A 17762-nucleotide genomic window follows, 5' to 3' on the forward strand; every position below is an offset into this window, starting at 1 on the left:
CAGTCGCTGTGAGTACGACACAGGGCGGAGCGGCCCGTGCTCCAGGCGCTGCACTTGTTATCTGCGCCCCTGGGGCCGGTATGGGACCGGAGTCTGGAAGGAGCGCAGCAAACGTGCACAATTTTCGCGTGGCAGCTGGAGAATAGCCCTGTATTTTATTGTAAATAAAGGCCGAGAGCGTCTTCGTGCCCCTAAACACGAACCCTTCGCGTGGTTTGTTTCCTAGCCCATTATTTCAGGTTTGTAATAAGCGCACGTCTGGATGTTCGTACAAGCAGCGGTGCCGCTGACCCCGCACCGCCCTGTTTGAGACGGGCGGACGGAGCGCCCGGCTCACCCCGTAGCTCTCTCCCCCTGCCCAGTCCCGCTTCCTCGCCGAGAGAGGATTCAAACCTCCTTCGAAAGCTGCAAACCAGGGCGCGGGGAAGCGAAGGAAGCCCTTGGGGCAGGGGAGGGATGAACGAGGCTTGGAGAGGGTCCGGGCTGTGAAGCCGGGAGGAGAACATGGCGCTAAGGGGCCGACAGGCGTCGGTTCAGCTTTACCCGGCCCGTCTGACGAGCAGCGTCCCCGCTCCGGCCCCGGTGCCCCGGAAGAGGCGGGGCGGGCTGAGGACGGCAGCGGCCCCACGTGCTGCAGCGGAGGCATGGCGGAACCGGAGGGCCTGGGAGGTAGCGGCGTGGTCACCGACCCCCGCGGGGTGTTGCGGCAGGGCCGCGCCTTCCTCGACTTCTTCTGGGACATCGCCAAGCCGGAGCAGGAGGTGCGGCTGGCGGCCACCGAGAGCCTCCTGCGGCACCTGCGGGAGGGCAGGAAGGTGAGGGGGCGCCGGGGCCGGGCGGTGGGGCTGCGGGTGTCGGCAGACACCGACTCGCATGACTCTTCCCTCCGCTGATGCTTGGGAACGCTCTGTCCGGTCGGAGGAGCGGCGGGCCCGGCAGCCTCGCAGGGTTCCGGAGCTGGATCTCTCTTTCAGGACGATGAGCTGAAGTACACCCTCAAGCGTCTGGTGGAAGGACTGGGAGCCACCCGCGAGGCCGCCCGCCCTGGTTTCAGCTTGGCCCTGGCCCAGGTCAGTGTTTCCTAGAGCGGAGCAGAGCGCTCTGAGGCCGCTCTCCGGCCCCATCAATTCCTGGAGCCCCGCTTTGCTGTGTGTAGGGAGGCTGGAGGGCTCCCCTCTGGCAGCGCCTGCATGCAGGTGGCAGGGGAGGCTGTTGGCTTCTCGTATATAAAACCTGTGTGGTTTTCAGTGGTGCTAGTCCGTTTCAGAAACAATGCACTTAAAAAGGTATAAGCTATACCAGTACCACGCTTATGTTGCAGCGTTCTGTCCTGCTTTAAGAACCATCCTTCATTTGCAGATGTCGACCATATTTTCAAGTATGCTTCATTTAGAACTGTTATGATTTAAAATTGCCTTGCTCCTGGTATGGGGCTGTTTATGTGGGAGATGTGGAAAGGCCACCCTTTAACACACACTTCAGAGTCTTGTTTTCCTCCATGCTGGTTAGGTCTGTAGCATAACAAAGAGCCTCAGCGGTTGGGGTCACCTCATCTACCCTAAGAAGCTGATAATGGAGAAGAGGGTGTGCTCTTCCCACTTAGAGTAGGGCCTTGTCCTTGCTATAAAGTTTCATTGCTTCTGATACAGGGTGATGCAGTTGCAGCAAAATGTTCTCATTATTAATACTACTATGTCACGTATATGGAAAAAAAAAAGGAGTATCAGCAGGTATATTTATGCCTATACTAGTTCCTATTCTTACACATCTACTAATGTAGTTGTCTGTAACCTGGCCTAATAAAGCAGCACACATGCTGTTATGCGGAGCAGCTGTTCAGATCTTATTTCAGCTGAGCCCAGTAAAACTTTGTAAAATGGAAGATCTGCAAACTGAGCTATTCCATCCATCTCCTCAGGTTTTACAGGCTTTTGAGGAAATTCCAATTTGCAGTGTCCTGGAACAGATAAAGGAAAAACACAATCTGGAAAAAGTGAAAAAGGTGAGTTGGCTCACAGCAGCATTGGCCAATAGTTTAAATTAACCATTCTCTGTTCTTTGAAGGCTTGGTGCCTGGATACAGTAGTTTTGAGCCTCTTGCTAAAGACTAAAAGGACTAGAATGAAATAACGGGAGTATCTGTGAGAACTGGTGGTTGATGACATTGTCATCTGGCCCTGTTTTAGCTGAGATTTGTCTTTGTGAAAGACAATCTAGGACAGTTCTTAAATATCATGCATGCATTTCAGCGGGTAACCTTCACATGGCAGGGTGTTCAAGGCTACATCTTCCAGCCATCTTGTTCCACTGCTTAGAGCTGTAGTTGGACATGAAACTTAACCTCTCAGTGAAGTGGATCTTTAACCTCCTTTTTTTTTTTCTCTCTTCAGAAACTTGTGAGAAATGCTGCTTTTGGAAACTTTTTTGGAGTTATGGCTCTGTTTCAATCTGGCCGGCTTGTTAAGGTAATATCGCTGTTATGTTGTTTGTCAGTACTGGTTCTAGGGCTGTCTGAAGTGCAAAGAGGATCTAGAGAGAAAGACTGGGTCGTTGGCTAGTCAATGAGATGGGACTGGAAGCATCAGATTGAGTGAATTCCTTGTGCATTATCCATGGACTTTTTTTTGCCTTTTAAATGTCTGTTCCTGACTAGAATGTAAGAACTGTGTCAGATAGCATGGAATGTTCCTGCCTCTCCTGTAAGGAAGGGGTCTGTTGTCATGTACAGCCATAAAACATCATTTTAGGAAAAGCTGAGTAGCCTGTCAGGAAGCAATCATGTAGGTTTCTTATTACAAGTAGCTGTAAGGATCTCAAGAGTAGATTATTACCTCAGCCCTCAGCTTAATCTTTGATGCATGTCTTTTGGTTTTGGCTTACCTTTCTTTTTCAGGACCAGAATGCTCTGCTGGGGAGCATCCAGCTTCTCCAGCAGCTGGCAAATCACCAAGCACACCTCAGAGATCTCCCTCGCAAAACTCTTATTGACATCATGTCTGAGGTACAGCCACAGCGTGTGGTGGGTGGGAGGGGGCAGGATCTTGCCTTGGGAAACGCTTTTTCTTTGATTTGTTCATAGATGAAAGTTAAAAAGGAGTGTGTGTTTAAATTACAGGAGCTGTTTCCTATATTGTCTGTGAGCAGATGCTTTTATTCTGGGAAGGATGATCTGGTTCAGTCTGGTTTCGTTATGGACAAACCTGTAGTCAGTTTTTTACCCAGGTGACTTGCTTGGGTGATATCTTAGACTGTGCTCTTTTGAACAGAAGTATGCTGAGAACTCTGGCCAGCAAACCTTTTTTATGCACCTTGCCTGGGCCTAAGGTTGAAGCTTAGGCTGTTGAGTGTAAGAGCATGTAAGGACATGGGGTAAAGGAACTTTTGAGTATGTAGTAAAAGAAGAGAGTTTATTTCCTTCTTTTACGTGGATGTTGTTTGTTTGTATGAAGATTCACAGTGTTAAAATAAAATGATATTCTGTAGGTAGGTGTTCTGTGTCATCTAGTCTTGGTATTAGATTTATAGGTATTTTGAATCCAATCTTATAAAAATACAAATGAAAGCAGTTTTTTGTGTGTTTCTAATTTTTATTGATGAAAACATTGGATCCAGTTTTCTCTAAATGTATTGAACACAGTTTACCAGAAAATCTTAATGAAACAAGTAATTATTTTGGGGAAATATAATTAAAAGCTAATACAGGAGTGTTTCCTCCTCCCTGGGCCATACAGACAGAAGCAGTCAGACAGCAAGAGAAGCAATCACAGTGGGAGTCAGTTGACAAGGATTGTTCTCTGATGACAGAGTATTGTCCTGCACCACGTGGTTAAGTAGCTGGGGACTGCATAGCAGTACTGGGCACGTGCATTGTTCATTTTTGGTTGTGTCACTGTAAAGACTATTTCTAAAGTTTCCAGAACGTTGCAAGCTTTTAGTAAAATGCCCCCTACAATGCAGATATGTTATTACACTGTACAGCAAGTTAGCAAAAAGGTCTCAGATGTTTTTCATATGCTCTGTCTTTTGTTCCTGTCTAGGTTCCTGAATCGGTGTTTGAGGAGGTCCTGTTTGGCATCTTGCAAAGTGACCTTGCTTCAGCCTTCACATCTCCAGAGAACCTGCACCTTTTGCTTGTGGGCATACAGAAATTCCCTAGTGTTCTGAAACCTAAAAAACTGAAGAAGCTGTTCGGCTCACCTACTGTTGTAAATGAGGAAAATATTCCCAGGTAAGTTCTTGAATAATGAGCATTAAATGCAACATTCTTGGTCTCTTGGCTAACTGAGAGAAAAGTGGCTTTCATTCAGATGCCTGCCTGTATTTGCCACTGCAGGTGCTGTGGAGGATTCGGCTCTGTTATGCAGGTCCCTAAATTACAGCCCTGTCATTTCTCCCAAGAGGCACAGTCTGCATGCTGTGTCCTTCAGCAGAGTGAATTTGGCCCTCAACAATCCCATCCCAGGCCAGACCTCTCGCATTATTTTCTTTCTTCTTCTAGACTTGTAGAGCTTCTGCAAAGTGCTGCCAAGTCTGAGAAGAAGGACAAGAAATTGCCCAGTGTAGTGTTTGATTTGCTGCAGGTTTCACTGAAGGAAAATGCCTTTGAACTGTTTTGGGAGGAAGGTGTGGAGAATGGGCTATTGACGGAAAAGTCAGGACCTGTGAGGTTTGTTTTAATGTATTGTCCTTCTCTTTCTTGCTGTGGTCTTTCTGCTGCCCTGTGATAGGGTGGGACATATGGTTTCTCATGAGCAATGTGGGAACGCTTGCTTTTGGTTGTTTAGGTATTCATGAAAAACTTTGTAGGGAGCCTAAATCCTAAGATTCCCCTTAGAATCCTAAGATCCTTAGAATCTAAGAATTCCTCTTAGAATACAACAAATTTGAGATTAAATTTAACTAGGATAGCACATAAAGGTGATGTACCTCGCTGGGATTAAAGGTGTCTTAATAGTTTGCTCCTATAGGATTTTTCAGAGGAACTGTCCTGTCCCTTCTTCTCTAAGTGGTTGGGAGCAAGAGTAATTTGTCTTTGTTTGGTTTAAGGACAGCTCCTGTATAGGCAAACCCGTGTTCTGAAATTTGTGTCCAGTACTGCTGGACTTGTGCTTTTGTGGACTGAGCTGAATTAAATCCTGGATATGTTTGGATTCTGATGTGGTCTCCGTTATTAAGTAGGATATGGCTGTGTCTGATTGTAACAGTAACTATTTCAGCTCCTTTTCCAGGTCTAATACTAGATCTTAGTAGGATTAAGTTGTCTGTTGAGACTCATGCTGTATAAAATGCTGCAAAATCCAGAATACAAATCTCTGAGCATTTTGGGGACCATAAGTGAGTTTATATCATAGCAAGGCAGCCTGTGGCCTGGTTTAAATCCTTCTTAGGTCAAGAGTTTGAAAACTGTAGAGATGCACCTACAAAAAATTTTCTTAACATATTACATGGTATCACAGTGAAAGTAAACTATTTTCCAAGCCTGAGCAGTTTAAGTCTTGTACATGTCTTGGGTAAGTCTAAAAATAGCCTTTGTATGCTTAACAGTGTTGGGTTTTTTTGGCTAATTTCCTTCAGAAATAAGGCTAATGATGTCCATCTAATGACTCCTGACCCCATTAGGCAATTCTGATCAAATTTCACAGCAAGTTGCTGTCAAAACTAAGTAAGTTACTGTCAAAATGTAGTAGGGAGTGTGTAGGCAAAACTGTAAGTCAGTTTTTATTAGGCTCGTGGAAATAAATATCTGGGGAGAAGAGATCCATGAAGCGGATTGAGGAAGGAGCTGCTGCTAAGGACTCATCTGTTTCTAACCAGTGGAGGACCTGCTACAGGGCCAGACCTTTGCTGTGCTAGTCAGAAGAAAAGCTTCAGGCAGCAGCAGGATTTTTAAACACAGGATCCATGAGTTCTTAACTTCTGTTTTTCTGCATGCTCAGTGTAGCCTGCCCCACTGCTTCTTCCCTGTCTTATCCTGGTGTGTGGCTTTACTGCTGTGCCTCTGCTCAGGGAATCTTTGTTCTCACTCAGTTACATGTGCTACCGGTTGCTGGGCAGTGCTTTGCCATTGCTGTCTCTGGATCAGCTGCAGATGGTTCTCAAAGGGAAGGTGATGCAGCACTATGGAGAACACGTGGTTACGACCCAGGTAAGTCTTCTGAAGGTACTTGGGCTCAGGGATAAAGCCCCCTGTCCTGAGCAGAAGCCTTAACGGCTCCCCTTTCACGTTGTCTTGTGTAAAAAAGTTTGTGTAATTTTAGGCCTTGGACTCTTAGTAAAAGCAGTTATTGTGTGGCCACTGGTCACAATGGGCTGGGTATTCACTGTGTTTGTCATTGCCTGCTTGTGTATTTTTCATTCAGGCTTATTTTAAAGGTTTTGAAATGGTTAAGCACTGACCCACTTGCTTTCATTGGTGGTGCTGAGAAAGCTCTGACGTTGAGGGAAGCAGGGAAAGGACAGCCCTCAGCATATTGACAGTGTCATCTGGCAGCCTTTAACAGCCCTTTTCATTTTGCGTGTCTGGAAGCTCCTTTTTGTCTGTCATCGTGCTGGGTGTTGCGTGAACATTTGAAGGCAAAGACAAAAGGGTTAGGGTTAGGGTTATGTTAGTGCTTGTTTCAATAAACACATCTGAGGTTTAAGCACAAATTTTGTATGAGAACTGGATTTTGGAGCTCCTCTTCCTGCTTCCCTCCCAACAAGCCAAACAACACAGCCCTGCAATAAAGGGAGGAAGAAAAAAATGGGAATACTGATAAAAGTAGGCTTGGGCTTGGCTTTTTGTAGTAACGTAATCCAGAGCCTTCTCAATATGGGCCCCAAACTTGCTGCCCTTTCTTGGAAGGAATAGGACTTCGCAGTGTTTCTGTTCTGGTATCATAACAGCAATAGATGTGTGTATTTGCTCTGGAATTAATGCTTACTGTGGTGCTTCCCTGTATGGACCAACTCTCTCCAGCAGTTATCCACTGGCTTCATTTGTTTCTTGCTTTTTCTGTTTATTGTGCAGTGGAATTGCCTGTATTCTTCCATGTGCCTCAAAAATATGTTAATTTGTTCATTTAATTCCTGTATAAAATGCAATGAAGACACGATTGACTAAACCTGATATGGTTGATGCTGAGGAAGTAGAAAATATCTTAGCTTGAATTTGTTGGTAGTGTTTTTGTGAATTTGTTTTTTTCCTTGACATGAGTGGTTTGTTTTGGAAAGCAAATACCCTCATACTTTCTTACCTGGTTATTGTTGGAGGTGGAAGTAGACAAAGCTTGAGTATGCCTTATGACAAATGTTCAGGCACATGACTTTAATTTACTTACTGCAGCCAAATCTGTGATTTGTACTTACCAAGACACTCAGACTCAGTGTGAGGTTCCTAATCTGCTTGTTCAACTGTGTTTTTCAGCTTCCAGACCGATTTAAGTTTGCTCCAGAGATGGAAGGATATATAGAGGCATTCCTGAGCAGCTGTGATGACTCGGAGAGGCAGCTGGCAGTGATGATTGGCTTCTCTACTCTCACCAATCAAGGCAATCCAGTATTCTCCAGCTCGTCCAGAGTAGTGAGACACCTGCAGCCACTGGTGTTGCAAAAATATGTTGACTGGCTCAAAGACATGTTCCTCAGACCAGACTTTGACTGTTGCTTAGACTTCTCCAGTAACCGGCAAAAACAGAACAAGGAAAATGCAAACATGTGAGTATGAGGATGATGCACCTTCTTCTTTCTGGTTTGTGGTTAGAGTAGCTACCTGTGTGTGTGAAGTCTGCTTTGGACAGATAATGTTGCTCACTGAATATCCACTGTGGTGCTGTGGGTGCTGGGTTACTTGCAGGGGCTTTTTTCAGAGAAGATGTAAGCTGCTACAATATGTCTGTGTGTGATTTGTGCTGTTATAACCTCACTCTCCTTACTCCTGCCTCAGCTGGGTAAATAGACTCTTTGACATAGTAAAAAGCAAACTCGGGAAGACGATTTCTTCTGTACCTGTTGCTTTCGCACCATATAACTGTCCTCTTTAGGGTAGAGCCTCTCTTTGAAAGTCACCTCTTGCTGCAGTGGCCTGGGGTTTGTGTTTACTTTGGGATAGTGTTCAAACTACTGACTATAACCACTTCCTTCTTAAAAGAGCACAGCATAAGATTGCTCGATTAAGAAAATGGATCATCCACCGACTTGCTAACCTCATTGAAAGTACAGTGAAAAAAGAAGAGAGCCTTGTGATGGACATTTCCAGGTGAGAGTGATTTAAAGACTTAATGCCACAGGTGTTTTGAATATGTCTTCTTAGCTCTACAGCAATATTTCAGGTGAGCTGGCCCCATGGCGTTAGGCAAATTTAGTGGTGGAAATACTCTGTCACATAAATCATTTAGGAGGCTGTGTTTTCAAAATAGCTTCTGTGAACTTGGACAAATTATTGTCGTAAATAGTTCAGGCTTTTAAAATCACCTTAATCCTGTTTGTTTTGAGTAAATGTTAGGTTCCTGTCTACCTAGAGTGCTTGCAGAGATCACTTGTAACTTTGCATCGGATCTTAATAGGTATCTGTCAGTTTAAAAGCCTTGGAGCATATGACCCAGAAGTCTGAGTATTGTTTTGTGTGGACTCAAGTGCAGGCACTTTTGTGAAGTCTTGAGCATTCTTCTCTCTTCTTTACTTTGTGTACCTTTAGGAAAGGATTTTACTGTAAAGAGTGACTTTCTTCAGTGCTTGAACATCCTTGAATAAAAATGTGACTATGTGACGTTCCTTGTTTTGCACATGTGAGTTGGTTTTGCTTTGTTATGACTCTTAATTTTGTTCTTGTTTCTGTTCATTGTAGGTTTTGCTTCTTCCATGCTTTCTTTGAGGCTAAGAAAAAGACTTCCCAAATAAATGAGGCAAATGTTCTTCCAGCAGAGCCCCTAGATGAACAGGCTCATTCAGTGGCAGAAAACTACTTCTTTGGGTAAGGAATTTCCTTGCATGTTTTATGCTGGAAATTTCTCTTTTTTTTTTTTTTTTTTTTTCTGAGGATAAGATCAGCCTGCGAATAACAGGGCAAGAGTTTTGGGATTGTGAGCTGGTATTGGAGCATTTGTTTGATTTCAGGACTAGGGAATGTTTTTGGTTTTGTGTTTTTTTTTTTTTAAGGAGATCCTAGATGGATTTCCTAAAGATACTTAAGTTTTGTCCAATTAAAATGTAATTTTGCATAGCAAACCTGCATTGAGTATGTGTGTGATAATCAGGTAGGTGTAGAGCTGAGGTCAAACTGCTTTTTCTTATTAATTACCATTGCGCCTCTGTTGCAAGGTAGAAGTGGAAGGACCCAAGAGGGAGGTGATGGGGTCATGTGAATTGCTGTTGGGTTTCTGTCTGCTCTGAATGAAAGCTGCTAATGGCTCTGCAGTCCTCCCTGTACTAAGGGAGATGGAGTTGGTATAATAGATGCTTCTGCATCAGTACAGGAAAAGCAGAAGACATGGTTGGACACAGAATGAAACAACTGAGAATAATAGCATCATTTGGGACACCAAGGCAATGAACTGTGCGTTACTGTGCTTGGATACATGTGTGGGTTGAAGGTTAGACCCTATGAATCTGAGTTGCAGTGAGTGACCAGAGCTCTGGGATGAGATTGCTCTACTGGTGGGCATTGTTTTGGAAAGTGTGAGGCAGCCATCTGATTCCAATGGCAGGAACATGCTGAGTGGTTTTCTTTGCAGGTTACTTCAGACTTTAAACACCATGACTGTTTTGGGGGATACAGAAAAGGCTGCAGCCTTGAGAGAGAAACACATCCATGGTGTGACTGCAGATGGGAAGCTCTGGATCTTTCTCCTTGTTGAATATGCCAACGAGCTGCTCTCCAGTGAACATGTCAAAGCTGTGAAGCCTTTTACCAAGGAACAGAGGGATGCCTGGGAGAGGTGAGAGGCTTGGAAAGCTGGGTGCTGGGTTGATTGGATGAGGAACCTGGAAAAGCCATAGTGTTAGTCTCTTTTTGGACCATTGTATTCTCTTCTATTGTTCTGGCTGCTGTAATAGAGCCATTTCACAGGCAGTGGCAGTTCGCTTTGAGTATCCTGCAGATGTGGCTGGGTTTCAGGATGCCTTTCTGTTGCTCATCACACTGCTCCTTTCTTCCTGTTCCTTCTGTGTATTTAACTATCTGCGGGTGGCCATGTCCTGTTTCTGCTCATAGTCCCTCTCCCAGACATGATTGTAACTCTGCTTATTTTCTCCTAATAATATCTCTACTAACTTCTCAGTGACTCTTTTCTGGTGCTCTTTTCTGAGCTTGATTTTCCATAAAGGAAAACAAAAGATCTGTTTCTTGGCTGTAGTATTAGGAATCTAACCTGTCCCCAACTGCAGGGTTTTTTCTAAGCATCATCACATAATGAGGTGGTGTTGTTGGGTTAAGACTGGGTGCTATATATGTGTCCAATTTCAGTAAATTAAATCTTAAGTACAGAAAATGGTACCATAGGTTTGGTCATGTTTTTAGTCTGATAATAAGAAAGGATTTGCTGTTATGATTGTGGGAGATTCAGAGGGATTTCTTTCTTCAGAACACTTCAGTCTGTGAAGAAGCTGCAGAAACAAAATAAATCAGATAGTGCTAAAGTCGTTGCTTTCCAACAACTTCTGCTTTTAATGGCTATTCATCTTTTCAAGGTAAGACCTCTGAAGCATATTTGAGTGGTGTAAAATGTGTTGACAGCAGAGCTTTCTGAACACTGAGCTGGAGTTTCTTTGTGATCAGGGATCCAATCTTTCACAGCCTTTGCCTTCTGCAAATGAGCAACTGGCAGCTAATAAACTGTGATTCTTAACACTGACTGTAGACATCAACTTACAGGTGAAAAGCTTGAGCTGAACATTATTTTTCCCTTTGATTTGCTGCTCAGTGGAGCAAGTTTTACTTAGCTTCATATTTTGTTCTGCAAAGGGGTTATAGTAGCTGTTTTTAATATCTGTACCCGTTTAAACGGGTCCTTAGATTTGGCATATATTCCTTCTGTTGCTGTTGGTAGTGGGTAATTCAGAAGAGAGTGTTTGCTGTCTTCTTGTGATCAAACAGAATCAGTCTGAAACAATGGATGTTCTGAGCGACCTTCTGAACTGCACAGAGAGGGCATTCAGCAAAGAACCTAAGAAGAAAAAGACTGGTGAGTCCTTCCTGCCAAAAGAGATGGAGCGGGATTGTTAATAGTGTCAAAAGACAGGAGATGGCCCTTCTGTGTTAGTGAAGCCCTCTTGACTGCATCAGTTCTGGCTTGATCCATTTATCCCCAGGAGAATCCTCTTGCCTTCGTTCTCTTTCCTTGTCTTTCTAAATCTCTTCTCCTGCTTCAGCTCTCTACCCTCATTCTCAGTGGGTTGTGTTCCTGTGTGTCTCATAAAGGACAGGTGAGCTTCAGAGCTGGCCATTGTTCAGATGAGCAGTGTCCAGCGGAGTTCACTCTTTTTGAGTCCTTGTTCTGTATTGGCCAAGAGCTTGACTGAAGTGGTGGTACCTCCCTGGGCACAGCTGTAGGCTCTCCTAACAGCTGGCAGGCCTGGAGCTTGGTTCTTTCAGAGCTCAAGTTCTGGGCAAACTAAATGGGTTCTATGTGTAGATATGGCCTGTTTGCTGTCTTAGTGAGTCCTTGCTTAGGGCCTGTGGAGTTAGGATGGGACTTGACTAGGAAGGAACTTGGTCCTTTTGACTCCCTCTTTAACTGTGGTCTTGCACTCTTTAAATCTTCATGTAAATTTGAGGTTGCTCTCAAAAGAAAAGCTGTAATTGGTTTGGTTGTATGTACATCAGGAATCCCAAACTTTTGCGTTAATGGACCAGTTTCAAATGTCAGCAATTTTCATGGTCTGCTATGACTCCGTATTTCATTGACAGCTCTATAAAATGTATATACTTTTCCTTACTAGCTGCTGGTCACTTTAGTGTGGTTGTGTGATTTGCAGAAGTGCTCATCTATGTAATGATTTAATGGATTCATACCTGGTAAGGCTTTGCAGTGGCCTAAAGACAATTTCAGGCAGGTTTCTCCTACAGTTAGTGGCCTTACAGTACATCTACAACCTTTAGCTTCACACTTGGCTGTTTCTGGTCTGTGCTGCTGAATGACCACTTCTGACAGTCAGCTAGAAGGTCTTGTTTTCATGGATGAATTTCTCTGTAGTCCTTACTGATGTGCCAGTGCAGTGATTTTACCCCTTCCTGACATTGTTTGTTCCTGTGCAGACAACACAGAGCCAGGATGGGTCGAGGTGATGGTGGAAATCCTTCTCTCCCTCCTTGCCCAGCCAAGCCTACTCATACGTCGGATTTCCAAGAGCGTGTTTGTACGGATATGCCCTAATCTGACCAAGAGGGCCTTGCAGCTGATCCTGGATGTAAGTGAGGCATTAGCAGGGCATTGTACCATTTCCCTGTCTTTTCCCTGATGGATATAGAAGCATGTCTCTAGTTTGGGATTAAATGAAAGCCTCCTTGATTTAAAAGATGTCTAACAGTGTGTTGCTGAGTTTTAAATGTACCTTACAGAGAGCTGTTTATTGGTTTTGTTTTTAATGGAGCCTGGGATCTGACTCTAAGTCATATTCTGTGGTAGTTTGAGGCTGAAGAAATTCCTGGGTCACTTTATATAGCTGGTAGTTTTTATGTGCGAGTATAAATGACAACAACTTCTTTCTTCTGGAAAGGCTAAGCATAGTGGTGCTAGAAATAAGTGACACTGAAAATCTGAATGGGTCATAGCACTGAATAAAGTGCTGTGTTCTGGGAGAGTAGTACGTGGTTTGCAAAGATGTGCTGTCAGGTACTTTATGAGATGAACCTAATACTTCATTTGTGACAATCAAACTGTGTGTCACCAATCTCTTCAGTTTTCTTCACCTTTTTTGTTACTTACAGAAGGAATTTAGCAAACATGATATTATAAGCCAGAAAATTGAATGCCCTTACTATTTCATTATTCAACTGGCTGGCTTACTGTCTGTTGTACACAAGAAATGTGTGCTTACATAATACTGAAAAACCCTCATGTCCCTCTTTTTTGCAGGTTCTTGACCCATTCCAAGAGCAAAATGAAGAAAGTGCTGTTGTTGTGATGGAAGAATCAGACAAAAAGATCAAATCTGCACAGGACACGGTAATTGTTGTGCCACTGCCAGTGACAAAAACTCTTCAGACTGTCACTGTTTAATCTTTGTCCTGATTATATCTTTATATTATTTATATTTATATTTACATCTCTATATTATATAGGCTGGATTATATCTGTCTAGAGTAAGATGGTTATTGCTGTATTAAGATATATTTTTGAAGTGTAACATACAAATGGCCTGTTGGAAGTGCATGTTTCGTAGACTTTTGGCCTTGAAGGACAGTGCTGTTGTAGATATGGCTGTTTGAATACTTGACTTTCTGAGAAGAAATGACAGGCTCAGAAAGTTGGGGCTGTTCAGCCTGGAGAAGAGAAGCTGCGTGGAGACTTCATAGCAGCCTTCCAGTATCTGAAGGGAGCTACAAGGAGGTTGGAGATGGACTCTTCATCAGGGACTGTAGAGTTAGGACAAGGGGGAATGGGTTCAAACATAAACAGGTGAAGTTCAGGTTAGATGCAAGGAGGAAGTTTTTACCTGTGAGGATGGTGGGGCCTTGGAACAGATTGCCTAGAGAAGTGTTAAATGCTCCATCCCTGGCAGTGTTCAAGGCCAGGTTGGACAGAGCCTTGGGTGACATGGTCTATTGGAAGGTGTCTCTGCCATGGGAAGGGATTGGAACTGGATGATCTTAAGGTCCTTTCAAACCCAAACCGTTCTTTGGTTTGGTGGCTGCAGTCTGAAATTAGCACAGGCCTCTCCTTTTTGCAGCCACAAACTGAATCATTGCTATGATGTGCAGCCATCTGAATTCAAGATCTCAGGTTTTCAGCACTGGAGAGATTCAAGTCCCAAAGCATTACAAGTGTTAGCAGAAAGGAAAGTCACATGGAGGCTGTAACTTCAGATGTTCCTTGGAAGCTTCTTTTTGGTACTCATTTAATATGACTGATAACTCTGTATTTTGTTCTGCTTTTAGCTCTTGTGAAGTCCTGGCATCTCATTAACTGGGGTGTCTTCCCTTGACTCTGAGAGCTGCAAGCAGGGCAGTGGGGTGAGGGGAGGCTTGAGTTTGTATTTCTGAACAGTGATACACCTGATAATTGAGTAGGGCTTGTAAAGAATGGTGGGCTCAGGAGATGAACTTTTCTTCCTCAGGATGAGGAAGAAAACGAGGACTCTTCAGGTGAAGGTGACTCTGAGAGTGACAGTGGAGATGAGGAAAAGAATGAAGAAGTTGATGATGATTTTCGCAGTCAGCTGATGAATGTTCTCCAAGCAGGGAATGCATTGGTATGTTTTCACTGCCTGACTTGATACAGATACCAGGAGGTTTGGGGTGGTGAAGATGATCTAATAATACACACATCTTATCTGAGCCCATGCAGTGACAACCTTGGCAGTCATCTTTGTATGGCATTTGAAGCAGGAGGTTAGGATCTTCAAAGCAAGCTTTGGGAATAAGTAATTTGTTCTTTTATTTATTGTTAGTAAGTCTTGAGTGCTTTAGCTGGTCTGGTCTATCATGGGACAGCTTGTACTGCTGCCTGTAATAAGCGAGACTGATGTGGACTAAAGCACTTGAGGTGCTGTTACATGTTGTCTGTGTTATTTGGCCTATGTGGAGGGCAAATCCCAGTAGGCCACTCTGGAGACTTCCTGTAGCAGTGCTAGTGTGGCTTAATGATTCGTCCAAAGAATCATTGCTGTTGCTACATATACAGCAACATATTAACCTCTTCAGTGAAGGAACAACAGCGCAGAGGAGTCGGTGTCAAAGCCTCAGCCTCTTCCCTCTCCTGATCCTCTCTCTAGCTCTACCTGTTAGTACTGTGCAGCCAGCAGTACCTGATAGGAAATACAAACTAGATTACTCATGGGTCTGAAAATGTATTTCCTCTCCCCATACTGTTATTCTGGGTCTAGAGATAGATACCTCTCTACTGCAGTCTGGTCTTGTCTGCAGTTCTCTCCATGCTGTCTTTTGGAAGTACTTGAGGTGTCATGTTGTTGTTTTTGCATTCTAAACCAAAAAGGCAGCAGAAGAGAGTGATGAAGAGCTGGATGATGAGGCTATGATGGCTCTTGACAAGAACATCTCAGCCCTTTTTGCGGAGCAGCAGAAACGGGTCCAGGCAAAGAAGGATGAGAAAGACAGGATTCGGAAAGAGAAAATCCTACGGAGGGATTACAAGATCAAGGTGGGAGATACGTGTTTGGTCTGAAGACTTCTGGCTTACTAGCACATTAGTTGAAGCCTACTGCATACCATTGGCTACTTAACACTGAAAAGCTTGGACATGCATGTGTGTGATAAGCTTCTCGAGGTTGGGGCTGGATTGTTCTTTGTACAGCGTGTGGCACAGTGATATTGCAGTCAGTGACTGGGACATCACAGGCCTGCTTGAAAACAGAAAACAGGACTGTGCTTTCAGGAAGTGAACTGTGGTTTCCATTTGCTGATCGGAAATGCTTCAGTTTATTAGATCATTTCCTATGTCTGCCCAAAGGTGCGTGCCTGTCAGTTGATGTGCCTTAGTGTGACATGCATAAAATCCCTCTGGTAATTTTGCAGTGTAAGCTTTTTTTGGCTTGTTACACTAGTAAAATCAGGAGGATTATGGTTAACCCCCCTGATTGTTTGTGGCTGTAATACTGACTTCAGGCCACCTGGTGTCAGCATGGACTCTCAATATTTGGGCATCCAGGGACAGTTCCAGCTGCTCGTGTAGAAATGTGGTGTCAGATGGGCTAAGATGAAGGCTGAACAGGGTAGCAAGCCACTGGCTTTACTACATTTTCATTCTGATGCTTTGCTATAAAAGGCTGATTTTATGCTAATGCACTGTTTGGGGCAGCAGTGGGGCCTGCAGGGATGAGAGCTTATCAGTCAGTGGTGCTAATAGAGATCTATGATGAGTTACAGTGGTTGTGGGTCTGGCCAGGTGGCAGTGATTCACATAACTGCTGTTTCTAAGCCGTGTCACTGTACAAAATAAGACTGAAGTCAACAGACTGCCTTTGATCTTTCATATTTTTAATTTTCAGTTTCTCATGCCCTAACAGTACAAGTGATAGCAGGTGTACAAATTGCAGTTGCAAATAGTTTTCTTCAGTTTCTCCAGTCTGAAAGAACTGCTCTGGGTAGATCTATCATGTTTCCCTGTCTGCATTAGTTCTTATGTCAGTAATTGTGTGTTTTCAGGTACTGGATCTGATTGAAGCATTCCTGACTAAGCAGTCAGAGAATCCCTTGGTGTTTGACATCATTGAGCCCCTGCTTCGGGTGATTGAGCAGTGCATGAGCACAGACTCTGACAAGCAGGAGGTTGACTTCCTCAAGAAAACAGCCAATATCTTCAGGTAAGTGTCCTCGGTTTTCCACTTAACAGGTAATAGCTTTTGATAGACGCCAATGGTGTTGGTTGAATCTCAGAAGTTGTCTTTCTGAGACTGAAGACAATTACTATACTTACAGATTGTGTAGCACCATACATGTGCACAATGCTTAGTCATAACCTGCAGGCAAAATAGTAGGATTTGAGTTTTCTAGTCTAAGGGACTTCAAGTGTCAAACCTATTTGCAGATGGAAACCTCAGGAGCAAACACTGGTATTGCAGGCATGGTGCCATATCACTGGATTATCTCCACAGGTCTCTGATCTCCAAGTCAGACCATGCAACACCTCCCTAGTGTTACAGAGTTGCTGCTGTGGCTGGAATGAAGCTCCCAACAAGTTTCAGGCAGAGTGGAAGTTCTCTGTTCATGGCCAGAAGTGAGGCATGGTGCAAGATAGACAAAGACATAATGCCTGGTGTGTGTCAGGATGTGTCTTCTGTACACCACTCCCTGACATCCCCAGTGCTGCTCTATAGCATTTTCAGTGCTGCTCTCTACTCTGTTGAGGAGCAGTTCTGCAGTAACAGTGTTTGAGGAAGCCAATCCCCTTTATGAGCTCTGGAGAAGAGTTGACTCTCTTGCCTAAATAGGTGCTAGAAGGCAGAACGGTAAATCTCACCCTTCTTGCCACAGCAGTGATTGCCTCTTTTGCTGCCAACAGCTAGCACTATTTCTGTTAATGTATCACCCTGAGCCCAGTGATAAGGTTTCATAGCCATCTGTTCCCCAGAGCTCCTTCTGTAGGTAATAGCTTTGGGTTTGGTTTTAATGCTCTTCAGGAACTCCCTGTGCCGAATGAAGCAGTACTGCAAGAGAGTAGATGTCCTGCAAGAGGATTTGCACGCTTTTGTGGAGAGGCTTGTGAAGAAAGCCTGCAAGCACACTGACTCCTCAGTGGCTCTCTATTATTTCAGGTGAGTGTACACTCAGTGCTGTGGGCTGACTGTAAGCAGGCATAATATTGCATGTTAAAGCAGTTCAGAGAAGCAAGAGACTTCAAGTCTAGGTGCCAGCATCTGTGTCTTACATGAGGACTAGTCAGTCACCCTGGCAGTCTGAAGCATTTTCAAACAGATGTCCATTGTTTTGGTGATCATCTTCAGTGGGCTCTGTGATACAGAAATAGTCTGGTACAGCTTTGCTAATAGTGATGGGAAGTGCTTCCTTGAGGCTTCATCGGGGAGCAATGAATTGTGTGTGTACGGATGAGAGGAATTTATAGTCAGTCTGCAGTGATTGTTTTGTAAATACAGTGCTTTACTGTCTT

The 17762-nt window shown here is 44.0% G+C and overlaps 1 protein-coding gene across 1 annotated transcript in view; it reads left to right on the forward strand.

Annotated features, from left to right (window-relative positions):
* Positions 1–585: 585 nt before the first annotated feature.
* MYBBP1A (MYB binding protein 1a) overlaps positions 586–17762 on the forward strand; it is a 58002-nt gene continuing 40825 nt past the window's right edge. The window contains exons 1-20 of the mRNA XM_062632352.1: positions 586–815; positions 975–1070; positions 1919–2002; positions 2391–2465; positions 2894–3001; positions 4038–4228; positions 4499–4666; positions 6028–6145; positions 7406–7695; positions 8129–8236; positions 8825–8950; positions 9711–9914; positions 10560–10665; positions 11072–11159; positions 12233–12384; positions 13053–13142; positions 14254–14388; positions 15132–15296; positions 16301–16458; positions 17275–17409. Of these exons, the coding sequence (XP_062488336.1) occupies positions 645–815; positions 975–1070; positions 1919–2002; positions 2391–2465; positions 2894–3001; positions 4038–4228; positions 4499–4666; positions 6028–6145; positions 7406–7695; positions 8129–8236; positions 8825–8950; positions 9711–9914; positions 10560–10665; positions 11072–11159; positions 12233–12384; positions 13053–13142; positions 14254–14388; positions 15132–15296; positions 16301–16458; positions 17275–17409 (2768 nt within the window). The 5' untranslated portion in view covers positions 586–644. The remainder of the gene's footprint in view (positions 816–974; positions 1071–1918; positions 2003–2390; positions 2466–2893; positions 3002–4037; positions 4229–4498; positions 4667–6027; positions 6146–7405; positions 7696–8128; positions 8237–8824; positions 8951–9710; positions 9915–10559; positions 10666–11071; positions 11160–12232; positions 12385–13052; positions 13143–14253; positions 14389–15131; positions 15297–16300; positions 16459–17274; positions 17410–17762) is intronic.

The sequence above is a fragment of the Pezoporus occidentalis genome, unplaced genomic scaffold, assembly GCF_034315485.1.
Source record: "Pezoporus occidentalis ecotype Australia unplaced genomic scaffold, CSIRO_AGI_Poc_V1 ctg110, whole genome shotgun sequence".
Classification (NCBI taxonomy): domain Eukaryota; kingdom Metazoa; phylum Chordata; class Aves; order Psittaciformes; family Psittacidae; genus Pezoporus; species Pezoporus occidentalis.